This window comes from Phocoena sinus, chromosome 9, assembly GCF_008692025.1.
Source record: "Phocoena sinus isolate mPhoSin1 chromosome 9, mPhoSin1.pri, whole genome shotgun sequence".
Classification (NCBI taxonomy): Eukaryota; Metazoa; Chordata; class Mammalia; order Artiodactyla; family Phocoenidae; genus Phocoena; species Phocoena sinus.
This window is the reverse complement of record NC_045771.1, coordinates 55,228,624-55,243,668: the sequence shown is the minus strand read 5'-3', so window position 1 is coordinate 55,243,668 and position 15,045 is coordinate 55,228,624. Positions and strand designations below refer to the sequence as shown.

The 15,045-nt window shown below is 37.7% G+C and overlaps 1 protein-coding gene across 3 annotated transcripts in view; it reads right to left on the bottom strand.

Moving 5' to 3' along the window:
• Positions 1 to 15,045, bottom strand: part of CDK14 (cyclin dependent kinase 14) — a 595,562-nt gene that overhangs the window by 229,645 nt on the left and 350,872 nt on the right. For all 3 annotated transcript variants that reach the window (XM_032642400.1, XM_032642402.1, XM_032642401.1), the window contains one exon: positions 4,617 to 4,737. In XM_032642400.1, coding sequence (XP_032498291.1) covers positions 4,617 to 4,737 — 121 coding nt within the window. The remainder of the gene's footprint in view (positions 1 to 4,616; positions 4,738 to 15,045) is intronic.

Here is a 15,045-nt window from a genome sequence, read left to right as displayed (position 1 = left end):
TCCCCCAGACACCCTTCTGACTATCCCTGTTCTTTTGTCATGTTCTACTGCATTGTCAGTGGCTACACTGGCAAGTCATTTGGATCATGTATTATTTGAGCAGCTCTCAAGATCTCTTAAAGAGTTGTTACTTTTGAGAGTGACTAATTTGAATCCCCCTTGGTCTCATGACCTGATTAATTCGAATATGTGTAAATAATGTTGATAGATGATTTTATGTAGCCCATGAACTCAAATTCTCATTTTTTACTAGCATTCTTTTTTAAATGGACACATTCGTTTTAGCAGAAGCGGTAAATGAGTAATGGTTAGAAATTGTGAAAATACTTGCCAGTATAGATATTGGTCTCATTAAAATGTATTCAATCCAACGATTCATGTCTTAAGTTTATTTCAAAAAAACTCCACCCTGAATAAAATTATATAATATAGACTATTGATGTGAGGAGAGAAAGCAGTCTGCAAGGCTGTTGTGTGAGAGGTAAAGCCATCCACTTTGTTTGAAATATGCAAAGGATCCAACATGACTCAGATTATAACCTGAATTCTCAAAGAGGTATTTTACTTACTTGTGTTTTGGAATCACCTTACTAGTAAAATAAAAAACAATTGCTTATAAATCATCTTAAGAGATTATGTAATATGTTATAAGGAGAAAGGGCTTTGGAGTAGGTTAGCTCTGAGTTTGAATGTCAGCTCTATTTACTAACTATGACCCTTACTCTCTTATTTAGTCTCCCTGGGTTTTGTTTTCTTTCACTGTATCATAGAACAGTAGGTAAGTAATTAAAATGCATAAGAGGACTTAGAATACAGTTTGTGTTCAGTAAAAGTATCTATTATTGTTACCATTGTTATTACTATTGCTTAAGATGATTTATGATTCTTTCTCTTAAAACACTGGTAAACAAGCCTGAGTCCTTAGGAAACTTTATTTTATTACATAAATTTCCTTGGTTCAGGAGAGATCATTAAGGATGATGGCAGAACTCTATACTGCCAGTATGTATGGTGATTAGGCTTATTTAATAAAATGCAATGCTAAATGGCCTTATAATACTCAATAAATAGGCAATTTCTTTTCTGATATATGCAAAATCAATTTTGATGCAGACGTTTTTCTATATATCAAGATCGGTATGGAAATTTTTTTCTAACCACCCAACTGCTACAATGTTAAATAAATTAATTTTAATCCTAAATCAGAGATGCTATAGAGAAAAGGGTGATTTAATATGCAATCTCATTACATTTGACAGGTTTATTTATAAATGATTTGCCCCACATTTTGACAAGCATAGTTAATATGTTAATTAGCTTTGAAAAAGATGATGAAAGGGAGAGACTGACATGCTATCATTCTTTACACACCATGTTGGGGAGCACTGGAATTGACACAAGGTGGTATCACTATATATTGTGCCCCCCCAAAAGCACCGTGATGATGAGATATTTATTAGCTACAGATTAACTTAGTCACTATGCTAAAAATTAATCCCTTAAAATAATCCCAAGTGACCTTCTGCTTTAGAAAACAAATGCCATTCTAAACACATTTATGAGCTTCTATAAAGGAATATAAGGCTTATTAAGAGCAATAACCTCGACAGCTAGAGCAGAACTCCTTGACAAGGGAGGAACTACACAGATAAGCTCCTTTTCACATTTGCACTTCTCTTAATGTGGTTTTCAGTACTTGGTAAGCCTTTTTGGTTTAGAAGCTTAAAGATGATGTCCTATGCCTTGACTTTCAAAGAGTTATAAAATCCAAGAATTAAGGGAAGCTACACATGACACAAAGTCCAATTTGATTCCTCTGCTTAAACCCTCCTTCACGGAGGCAAAGGTGCCATAAAGCTATCTTTCTTGATGAGTTCTCAAATCACACACTATTCATGCATCACCACCATGCTGGAGACCTAGAGCAGTAAATCATAACAGGGAGAGCTCTGACTTCCATCACTTGCTGCCAATGTTAATGAGTAAGTGTCTTCATTAATATTTTTATTGCCCGAAGCTATTTAAACAGAAAACTGGAAATTGTAACACTGTGTAGGGATCATTAGTTTTTAGTTACTACCCCACTGCCCCAGGATGGTAAATGAACTGTAAAAATAGCCTGAAACCACTGCCACCTGCCCCCCTGCTACTGTCTATGGGTTAATATTTGTACTTCTCTTTGGTGCAGCTGAGCCATGACTCAATTATAGTCCCATTTCTAGATCTTTGAATACCCAGCATCAAGGTCACTAATTATGCAAAAATCATTGCCCTGTGAACTTTTCTCTAACTGGAAAAATACATACGTTTTACCTGACTTATAGGAAAATAACAAAATGGCTTTAAGAAAATGGCTTGGAATGAAATCAGATTCAGAGTGACAGGCATAGCACAGACATAACTCAGATTTTAGGGCTTAGAAATGTAGAGCCAATAAGCATGGGAAACTGCTCCAACATAACACATTTACTATTTGCTTTTGGCAATGAATAATATTGGCATGCAGACAAAAGGGCATTTGGGGTCTATTATTTTATATCAGTTTTCCTCCCTTCCACTTAAATAACCATCTTCTTCTTATGCTTCATTATGTCTCTGCTTAAAGCAAATTGGCAGAAAGCAACCAAGCCTTCTTCCTTAAGAGAATGGACACCAACAGGCACATACATGTCACAGAAAGGTTGGGGGCAGGGCGAGTGGAGAGGCACAGACTGGAAGTCAAACATTATATATCACAAACAGACATATTAGCAAGTCCCAATCCACGCGGTTCTCTGTACTTTAAAGAGCACTTTCAAAGGTTTGGGAAAAATTAGCCACTAGTGTATAAAAAATAGCTTCTCCTCATTCTGAGGGTAGAGTCTTAACTGCACTGCCAAGCAACTAAGACAAAACTGGCTCCAAGCCACAAATATTTCCAAACTATGTTCTATTAGCAGAGTCCTTAACTGACCTCACTGAAAAACAATCTAGAATTTCCATTCTCAAAACGTAGAGAAAAACACTCTATAAGTCATACAGATCTACAGCACAGAAAAATAAATATATCCACGTGTACACAAAATGTTGCATATATTTTCAGTGGCTTTACAGATGCCCAAATCCCATTCCTAAGGGGTTGTTGGAATCTAAATTAAGTAAATCTACACTGTACCCTACATCACAAGGAACTTGATTATTTTCTCTCCATAAAACGTTCGGATCAGGGCTTCCCTGGTGGCACAGTGGTTAAGATTCCGCCTGCCAATGCAGGCAAAATGGGTTCAAGCCCTGGTCTGAGAAGATCCCACATGCCACGGAGCAACTAAGCCCACGCACCACAACTACTGAGCCTGTGCTCTAGAGCCCATGAGTCACAACTACTGAGCCCACGTGCCACAGCTACTGAAGCCTACATGCCTAGAGCCTGTGCTCTACAACAAGAGAAGCCACCGTAATGAGAAGCCTGTGCACCACAATGAAGAGTAGCCCCCGCTCGCTGCAACTAGAGAAAGTCCGCATGCAGCAACGAAGACCCAACGCAGACAAAAAGAAAGGAAGGAAGGAAGGAAGAGAGGGAGAGAGGGAGGGAGGGAGGGAGGGAGGGAGGGAGGGAGGGAGGGAGGAAGGAAGTTTGGATTAAAAATATCAGGGAAGAAGCCAAGCCTCATCACAGCCTAATTTACTAAAAGTCAAGATTATTTAGGGTAGAGCAGTGAAGTAAGTACAGGGCAAGAAGATAAATGACACATGCTGAAGCTTTATTGAGGTCATAAATATTATGTGAACACGTAGCTGAATTCTGTATGTAGGGCATCATCATTCATGGAAGATGATTCATGCTATCAAATAGCCATGTGCTATGTGAACTGTTTTACTCTGAACACAATTGTGAGTCTAGAAAAGGGATTTTTCTATTAATAAATGACCTTTTCAACATTCACTATTAAGCCTTTCTGATTGCTAAAAAGGAGGTTATTCCCTTATTTGATTTAGATCACACTAGACTGGAAACTCATCGTAGTTTATCATTAATAATAATTACACATTAAACCTTGCCACTCTTTGGGCCTCCTATAATAGAATTTTAAGTTTTGCTAAACCATTGTGTAAAACTGTGACTCTATTGAAATTAAACTTACTCTGATATTTTTAAAAAGTAATCATTTAATTTCATTTTGGATAATTGGTACCAACAGTTTTCAGGGGTATATTGTACCAAATTTAGTACCTTACAGTCACATCAAAATTTTCAGACCACTTATCTGATTTCTGTTGTGAATTTAAACATGCTCCTACGACTTCCAACCTATGCTGCTGTTTGGAGATATACACTTCCTTGTTATAAAATAAATCTACAAACTAAGACCCTTAGGGAGAAAAATCACCAAACTGACAGCTAGAAAAATGTCTCTGCCCCTGTCCATCAAGAACCATTAGCAGACACCATCTGTAAGGGAGTCCCTGATTAGGGAACATTCCCAATTATGTTTTCAAAAACTCCAGTGGTATTGCCACACACAGGCCAACACTCCAGCACCATTAATCTTCATTCAGACTGTTAGGATGTTTGTCTAGGCTTGACCCAGACCAAGCACTATAGATAAATTAGCTAGAGTAAAGCTTCCATTTCTCACCACATGTCAAGGCAGGTGGAATATTCTGTCGAGCCCAGGAGGACATCTGGAGGTCTGTACCACAAGGTAACCACTTCATTGGAGTATGTGTGGCTAGGGACGGATTTTGCTCTTGCAAGACCTGTGGGTTACATGAAACATAAAGAAGTTTAATAGGCATTAATAAAACAAGGGAATTTAAATTTGAATGTTCACAGTTTTAAAAGGTCAAAGGTGATATTATAATACAGAATCACGAATGCAATGTCAAGGTTACTGGAAAGGTTGGGGAAAGCATTATTGTGGTCTACCTGTTTCAAATACATGCTAATAACCAATAAATCATTTATATTTCCTAATATAGCACCAAGAATCTAAAAAAAAAGTATCCCAGGAGAGTAAACAATTCATAAACTATTTGATACTATACAGAAGCTTGGAAATCTCCTGGACTTTCCAAAGAATGTCTCATGGTACTTTAGTTCTGAGAGTTACAAATAAGTGTGATATGGAAAAGTCCCAAGGTCAAATACCTTTGAGAAAAGATGGTTTAAAAAGTAAAACAGGTTTCCGTAATGTGAGACTTCTCAGTGCCCTTAATTTTTCTAATGTGTACGGTGAATCTGAAAGATAAGAATATGACTCTTTTCTCAAAGGGTTTTTCCAAAACTTCTTTTGGTTTCAGGGTTCTGTCAAACACTCACTAAGAAATGCTTATTCGGGAGGTTCATTCGAAAACCACATAAAAAATAATTATAAAGGAACCGTTAAATAAATCTGGTATGTGGAAATGATGAGATACCATATAATAAATTAAATTGTTTTCTAAGAATGTTTAAAAATTGGGAAAGTGGTCACAATAAAATGTTAAGTGATAAATTACATGCAGTTTGACCTCACAACCATAAATATTTATGCACTGAAAAAAGACTGGTGGAAAATATATTTGAATAACCTTAGTGGTTAGTTCTGGAATACAAGATTATCTGTTTTTTTTTTTTTTTGCGGTACGCGGGCCTCTCACTGTTGTGGCCTCTCCCGTTGCGGAGCACAGGCTCTGGACGCGCAGGCTCAGCGGCTATGGCTCACGGGCCCAGCCGCTCCGCGGCATGTGGGATCTTCCCGGACCGGGGCACGAACCCGTGTCCCCTGCATCGGCAGGTGGACTCTCAACCACTGCACCACCAGGGAAGCCCTTGTTTTTTAATTTAATAAGTTTTTCTGAGTTTTTTCCAAGTTTTCTACAATTAATACGTAATTCCTTTAAAAAACACAAAATCTATAGATACTATTTTTTTAAGAGAAAAAATGTGTGATAGCTTTCTATCTGAGTATGTTCATTATGACAAGTGTAAAGTATCATTTATCACTGTGATGCTCAAAGCGAATAAACATTTTTACAGTGAACCTACCATAACATATTTATTTTAATGTTTTGATTATTTAAATTTTTATGTAGTACTTAGGAACATAACTTTTCTCAGTTTATTAAACACTTGGTATTCCCTTTACTGTATTATATGTAAATGTTAAAATTAATAGAGCATCTGGTGAGAAGATGAATTTCTAATTAGTTCAACTATGGTTACAATAACTCAATTTTTCCTACCATGCAGCTTTTATAACAACACAATGGCATATTATAAATTGACTAATGTTTATAAGTATTCCATATTAAAATATACAGATTATACACACACAAACATACCTACACATGTACTGCCCCTAACTTTTCTGCACATGAATAGAATAACTATTTCTGATAACAGATTTCCATAGTAACCTCTACTCCTTTTCTCTGCAAGGTTTTATCCTACCTCAAAGCAGGCAAAACTGAACAACAGATAAAACAGTCAGGGTGGTAAAGTGTTTCCAGAGTTTAGTAATCTCATCAAAAAGTTTAGTTCCTCAAATGAGCATGTTTCTATACAGACTAAAGAGCTAATAAGCACAAGTCCTTAAGTAGGTTCTGACTCGTTCCATATGCTGTTGTCAAGGCAAATGGGATGCCAAAAACATTCAGGCTAGATTCCCTTGGTTTTGCCAAGTCCCTGTTGACAGAAAGCTAGGCCAGAGGGATAGGAGAATTTAAGAATATGAGATTTTCTTTGACAGCTCAGAAGACCAGACTGGTTACAGAAAATTGTGATACCCCCAGTATATATATATATATTTTTTGCGGTATGTGGACCTCTCACTGCAGTGGCCTCTCCCGTTGCGGAGCACAGGCTCCGGAGCGCAGGCTCAGCGGCCATGGCTCACGGGCCCAGCCGCTCCATGGCACGTGGCATCTTCCCAGACCGGGGCACGAACCTGTGTCCCCTGCATCGGCAGGCAGACTCTCAACCACTGCGCCACCAGGGAAGTCCAGATACCCCCAGTTTTAAAGGGAGAACCAGACCTCAAAATTACCTAGAAATAGTATAAATCTAAATAATGATATGTGACTTCAAGTCAGTTATGCCCACTCTGAATATAAGTTTGTAAAACTGATTAAATATTTATGAAAAATATAAACAGAAAAAGCTCTTCATCTACATTATTTTTCTCCATCTCATGTTTCAGTCAAGGACTGCCCAAACTCCATTCACATGGGTCACACAGCTTCCCAAATCAACAATGAAAATGAGTTTTCAATATCTAACTCTTCAATGTGTTAAGACAGTTTCTTAAAGTGGTTTGCATGTAAATGTGTCATATTGAAGCATGTTATTATATTTTTAAGATACATTCTTCTGTATCACTTGAGAAAAACTCTCACATCTCACTTTAATAGAGTCAATTAAAACATAATCTTGTAGAGAGTGTCCTGTATATTGTTAAACAAAAGGTTTTTACCCTAAAAATATTTCTGTTCAGTTAAAAAGATAAATAAATGCCAAAACTTTTCAGGGAGGGAGCACATTATTAAAACAATGACTCAAAAGAAAAAAAAAGTACACCTTGAAGTAGAAATATACAACTGCATTTTTAAATAAATATATTTAGTAAAGATATTGCTATGTATTTATACAGTTCATGCATCAAAACACGCTCACTATGCAAAATTTATTAAACTGCATCCTCCGGCTGAAGGAAAACTGTAGGACAGGATTAATTAGCACAGCATGTGTGAAAGCTTTCTTTCTCTGTTCCTTGTCAGTTGCTATGGTTACACTACAGGAAGAAAGCTACAATACCTTCTAAAAAGGATGAAGTTCATGGGTTATTATCAAAACTTCTTATATTAATGTTCAGTTTGAATTAAGAGTCAAAAAGCAACGTGAAATGCTAACTAGATGAGTATAGGTTATTTATACACTGCTGCTTTGGCTGAGTGTGTACATATGAAAGGGTGCATGTTCCTTAGGGCACCTAAAATGGCTTGCCTAACAATTCAGAGTATCCAACTTGAAGATGTTACCACTTCTAACTAAGGAAAGACCCTAAGAGTGGAGCAAAAAATCCTATCATTCAAGCCCTCTTGCCAATTATTCAGAGTTGGACAACCTTGATTCTAGCTAGCATAGTAGAATCTTAGATTTCCAGAAGAGTTAAGAAGCTTTACAGGTAAGCTCTTACCCAAGGAAAAAATTCCTTTTCATATCTCTATAAGATGGTCTAACTTCTGCTGTCACCCTGAGCCTGGTTCTACCCTCTGGCAGGGACACAAAGTAAATCATGTGACAGTTCTTCCAACATTTGCCTCCAGAAGCCCAGCCCTTCCGTGCCAAACAATGGAGATTCTTCAGACTTTATCTTAAAAGTTCTCTCAGTTGCAATGGATACAGCTGACCACTCCCATTCTTTTAAATTTACTCCCTTGACTTCTCAGTTATGGAAGAGATAATAGGAGTGACTTGGTCTGCTTCTGGAATCTTCCTCTATCTGCCCCATAACTGCTGGACTTGTCTACAGTTATATATTTAAACCAGTGCTTTCTAAATGTATACACTCTGTGGGTAACTGTGGCTAATGCTATGTTTTAACTGTCATCCCTAGGTGACTTCTCTTAAGATTTTATCTCCAGCTCATACTTGTCTGTGGGCTTCAGATCTGGGTCTACCCAATTCCTCACTAGACATAGGGATGAGGATGTCCTACAGGCACTAACCACAAGTTACAACCACTAACCACTGGACCCCAACCACAAGTCTCTATGGCCAATTGCATCGTTAATACAGGGAATATGCTGTGAGTCCAGGGTCAAATGCAATTTACTAGTAAACTGTTATACGTTCCCCAAACAGTAAAATTTCTTTTAGCTGTACACTCATGTTCATTAGATTTCTATTCTATGCACATCTAATTATTCTTTCAAATTCTAATGCATCCTTTTTGCAGGTAGTAACATTGGTTAGAGACTTGAGTTATCCCTCTGACTCTATGGAGAAAATTACTAAAACTAGCATTGGGGTCCAAGAATACTAATTCCCATGTCTTTGCTTTGACTAAGGAATTGAGGAAGAACTGGCAACACTGACTTGTTTCTTTTGAATTAAGTGGAATAATGGCAAAAGGTAGATGGACTTGCAAAAGCCAACTAAAATACAATATAAAGGAATATCTCTCACCACTTCAGTCTTTCCAGAGGATGTGCCACTGTTCTGTGCTTGTCAGTGGTTTTGTATTTTATATTAGAGCAACTCCCACACGTCTCTCTCACCTTACCTCATTCCCCACACTGAATGATCAGAAAAAGAGTGTCTTGCTCTTAATCGCAAAATCAGTATTTCTAGGAAAGGGGCTCCTTTCTTCACAGCTTGATTCCACACAGACATGACATACTTGGGTAACAGTTTACCATTAGGCTGTCAGGCTGAAAAGGGGAAGACTTCTCTATTCTGTTAGCTAGTCCACGGAGTAAGGGCAGAGGAAGGCTTTTGTATTTCTTTCCCATTCCGCAGTCCTGAGAACTGGCCTGGAATTTATTTTAAACTGACATTTTTAATGGTGTCCTCTCCCTCCTAGAGGGTTTACATTAAGTATCTGATGATGTGCTAAAGCTATTTTTAAAAATCCATTATTGCTGCTCTTACAGTATATCAATAAACAACCATCAATCAAAACAAAACAAAACAGCATTTTCTTCTGGTGTTGTCCAGAGTTTTGGCTTTAACCTTTTGCCTCTGCACTTGACAAGTTTTCCTGGAGGATCTGATTTACTCCCATGTGTTCAGTTACTATCTGTCTGCTGAAGATCCCAAATATGTATCTCTACTATCAATCTTCCCCTAAAACTTTAGATTTCTAAATAAAAAATGTCAACTTAGATCCTCCATATATATCTTTAAGATTTTTATTGTCCCCAATTTTCCAACCATTACTACCCCCTCCAGTGTTCTATAACTCACCACTAAACATCACCATCCATCCATTCACCGAAGCCGGAAGTCTTGTTTCATTATAGGCTACTTTTGAAACAGGAGGGAAGGGGGCAGGGCACAACCTTTAAAAGAATGACATAGCCCGAGGACAGACATAAACTGATTAGAACCAAGTAGGTCCAAGATGGCGGACTTCCACTAGACCTCGAGCCTCAGTATACGCTGACTGTAACACATCAGCAAGCTAAATGACACACCCACAGGTGCCATGACAGTTCCAAGGCTGACTCTAAAAGTCAAAGAGTGGGTAGTGGCCCAGTTCCTGGAAATCCCCACCGCTTCCCCAAAATAGCTGGAATACTCTCCCCACTCATTAGCCTATGAAATTACCCACCCCAATAAAAACTGACAACCCCATACCCTGGGCCGCTCTCCCCTTCTGAGATGGACCATACTCTGTGAGGTGTGTTTCTCTCTAAATAAATCTACTTCCTACCTATCAACTTTGTCTCTCACTGACTTCTCTCTGCGATGAGAGATCAAGAACCTGAACTTCATTAAGTCCTGAGACCAGGTGTGTGACCTCAGTTGGAAGAGCGTGGGTTCAAGTCCCAATCTGAGTTGCACAGTTTCACTTCCACTTAAAAAATTTAAAAATTCAATGGATTTTACTTTATAATTGCTCTCTTTTCTTCCTTCTCCTTAGGTCCTCATCATCATCTCTTGCTAGAGTATTACACTAGCCTCAGGTCTGTCCATGGCAAATAGTTATCAACTTCGAAATACATCCTAGACAATAAATGACCTACATTTACTGAGATTAATTTTACTGAAAATTAAAGTTTAACTGGAACACTCTTCAGTGTGAATAATAAAAGACTTGAATGCCCAATCTTCCCCTATAAGCATCCTCCAAACCTCTTGCCCCATATTTGCCATAAAAGAAAGCAGGAAATGTGAGCATTTTAGGAACAGGCCTATGTTTTTTATACACTTAATATCACATGGTGTTTCTTAAAGTGGAAAAAAAGTTTTGAGATAACAATTATAATCTCCTTTTCTTTCCTTTAAATGAAACATCTTTGTTTTTTTTTTTTTTTCTGTCCAGATTTCTACTTTAACAGAAGCTACTCTTTACAGGATACAAAAATCCCTTTCAAATGTTATGACTGGCATTTGTCAGAATCTTTCAACTGAATAAGAGTAACCTCTGAAAACAAACTCTAATTAAAATGAAATTAAGTCCAGAAGACATTAAAACATGTTAAGGCAATATTTTATTTTGTTCTGATTATATATATATATATATATTTTTTTTTTTTTTTTCTTTTTTTTTTTTTTTGCGGTACGTGGGCCTCTCCCTGCTGTGGCCTCTCCCGTTGCGGAGCACAGGCTCCGGACGTGCAGGCTCAGCGGCCATGGCTCACGGGCCCAGCCGCTCCGTGGCATGTGGGATCTTCCCGGACCGGGGCATGAACCCGTGTCCCCTGCATCGGCAGGCGGACTCTCAACCACTGCGCCACCAGGGAAGCCGTGAATTTTTTAAGTTAATAAATTATGCCTAACTTCTGTCTATCCTCAAGGGCACTTCTTTTATATCTTTCATTTGAAATAACAGAAATGATCATAATATTTTAATAAAGACATTCTAAACAAGAAAGGAAATTTTCAAAGAATTAAATTTTTTATATAGAAAGACTTTATTTTCTATTTTGCATAGAAGATAAAAACAATATATTCCTCTGGGAAATACTGCTTTACATGAAATTAATAGGAGTGGTGGTAAGACCAATTAGTCAGAGTTCTTTGGCTGCCTACCATATAAGAAACATGCTTTTGCTACCACAGCAGTAGTCTGCATATCAGAAGACTTGTGATAAGAAAAAAAACAAAATGCCTGACAGTCGTTCTGACACTAACGAGTTAGTTGTGTCTCCTTGATTAAGTCACTTAAGCTCTCTTGCTTATGTGTACAATAAGGGGGCTGAGATCAGAGTCATCAAACTACGGCCTATGAGCTGGCTACCTGTCTTTGTAAATAAATTTTGCTGGAACACAGCTACGTCTGTTCTTTCACGTATTGTCTATGGCTGCTCTTGTGCTCTGCAGCAGAGTTGAGTAAGTACAACATGTAAAGCTACAAAATATAGTATTTGACCTTTAAGAAAAAGTTTGTTGACCCATGGGCAGACTAAGGAAACTTTAAAGTCCATCTGGGTACTAAAACTCAGTGATCCTAAGAAAATATTACTAAGAACCTTGTTCATTAAATGTATGAAGGTCATATATGCTCAAGTTCTTAAAAAGCCCTTTTAAGTAAGTAATTCCACCTCACTGATCCCATCACATCGCATCTGCATTAGCAGAAAAATGCAAAATCATTTTCAAGAGCGTATACATGAATATATCATCATTTTCACAGTTCACTGGTTTACATTTAATTTTCTAGTTTCTGCTTCTCAGTTAATGAAACTCATAGTTATTATTCCAATGCTAGATGACAACACAATATAGAAAATGAATTTCATAACCTGACTAAATTGGCAATTTTGATGAATTTCCATATCCATGATGATTTGTTTCCAGTTTTGAAAAATTAAAGGTAAAACATACTAAATTCATCATAAGAATCTAAGTTTTAAATCAAGACATAATACTCAGAACTTTTAGGCCATTTGCTTATAAATATGTATTTATATACCAAAAATATTATGAGCATGCATTTGTATATGTTAAAGAGAGATTATTTATTGAACAACTGTAACTATAATTAGGTCAAATAAACTAAGAATAATTACGATTTTATGCCAGAGGTATGCTTTGTGCTTAATATGAAAGAAGCCAATGTATAAAGATGAAATTATCATACATACATAACATTCGAAATAACAACCTATGCTCATTAATTTTTTTAGCTTTGAAGAAAAATAATAAATCAGAGTGAGTGTTCCTCTTGGAGACTTTATGAGAAAATCATTCCCATTTCCTTCCTAAACCACCTAAAATTTTGTAAAAAGGAGGGGGGACAATACCCTTACCTAGTCTTACCATAGGTAATATAAAAATATGAGAATCTGTAGATAATATGCTAGTGATTGTAATAGAGGCAAACTTGATGAGAAATTCCTGAGCAGTTACAATCTGTTGGGTATTCTGAGGGTTTTAAGGTGTGATGTCATTTAATCATTGAAATAACCTAGAAGGTAATATAATTATTAGTATCCCAATTATACAGACAGGAAACTAATTTACCCCTTGGTCGACAGTAATAAGTGGCTATGACCGGATGTGAATGCAGCCAGTGTCACCGCCTCCCCAGAAAGACTGGGCATCTGGGAACAAACATGCTCCTGGGCTCCAGATGGGCAGTGGCATAGACTGAGTGGGTCCAAACCCCAGAGCGGTGACAGGTCAGTCTTGTGAGAGAGGGAGAGGGATGGGGTGAGGACAGGGGACAGAGGAAAGAGAAGTGGGGCGAAAACACAGCTGGTTTTACTGAAAGGAGGTTCCAAAAGAATAAGTAAACTCAAGTGAAAATGACTGACGTTGTCTAGAGGGTCTCATAGAACATTCAGACCAAAAGCCCTCAAGGAAAAGAGAAGTTTGATAAGAGAAATGCTCAGGAACCTTCAAATTAGGGTTTGGTTGCTTAAATACTAACAGTTCTTATCAGCTGCTTTGTTTGTCTGTTTTAAAGTGGAAGTTGGCAGAAAGCAGTAGCCCCAGAAACGGAGTAGTTAGCCAGAAGGCTGCGGTAACTTGGAGAGTAACCGCTAGGAATTCGATTGTTTTTTGGGGGGATGCTCTTTATCTTACAGGACCCCAAAGGCTCATTGTTTTTTTCCAGAAACCCCAAACTTGGGTGTGGTTAAAGCTAATCTGAAGGATATGCTCTTCTGAGGTGTCCTAACTGAAGTGAATTTTTAAAATATTCCATGAGATGAAAATAGGCAGCTATGCTCAAACTTGAACTAAGAGGTTTTTATGTTTTTATAAGGGTAAATGTCCAACTAAATCAGTTCAAATTAATGAGGGAATCATTGAGCCAATTCAAGGGAAAAAAAAGGTTTAGGTCATGCTAAGTCATTATGATATTTTAAAAATTTTATGGTTGTTGCCCAATTTTTGTGAATTATTTTCTCCCATGCTTTCACTTTTTTTCTTTTCTCTTTTCATACTATTTGAACAGAGGTCAAGTTATAGTTTGGGGTCTCAACACTGTACTCAGTACAGGATTTCAGACATCATAATGAGAAGAAAATGTCTACTAAAAGACATGAACATTATTTTGATGATTTTTAAACTTTATTTGGATGATTTTAAAACATGTTTTATGACATCTGGTGACAATCTTGGTTGTCCTGATACTGGAGTTGGGCATTACTAACATATAAATAAACTTTAAATCTCCAAAAGGAGATATATTGAGCATCAGGGGAATATTTTCAAAGATACATTAATTCCATGAAACAAACATATATCACAATCACTGCAGAGATGAGTCATATAGCTTTTGTGCTGGAAAGAATCTAAGATAGTCTGTCTTCTATATTATCATTTTTTATAAGGAAGTTGAGGTCCACAGTTGTATCCATTCTGTCTCTACTGTTTCAAATCCATTCCCTTCTTTTTGTGCTCACTGCACTGTCATTTTAGGCCTTCATACTTATTCTTCTGGGTCTTGAATCTTAGAAAGAGCTCCTCACTGGTTTCCCAGCTGCCACGTTTGCCCTTCCTATTCCTTCTCCATAGTCTGAGGAAGAGACAGTTCCCTGTAGTGTGTAAGAGCTTCCTCTGTGTGCTCATGTGGGACCACCACTTACAAGCTGTGTGATTTGGGGCAAGTGATTAACCTAGCTGACTTTTAGTTGCTTCATGTGTGAAATGCATGTGGTAACTTTGCTGGATATTCTCTATTTGCCTCTCCTGATGCATTCTTTTTTTTTTTTTTTTTTTTTTTTTGCAGTACACAGGCCTCTCATTGTTGTAGCCTCTCCCGTTGTGGAGCACAGGCTCCGGACACGCAGGCTCAGCAGCCATGGCTCACGGGTCCAGCCGCTCCGCAGCATGTGGGATCTTCCCGGACTGGGGCACGAACCCGTGTCCCCTGCATCGGCAGGTGGACTCTCAACCAATGCGCCACC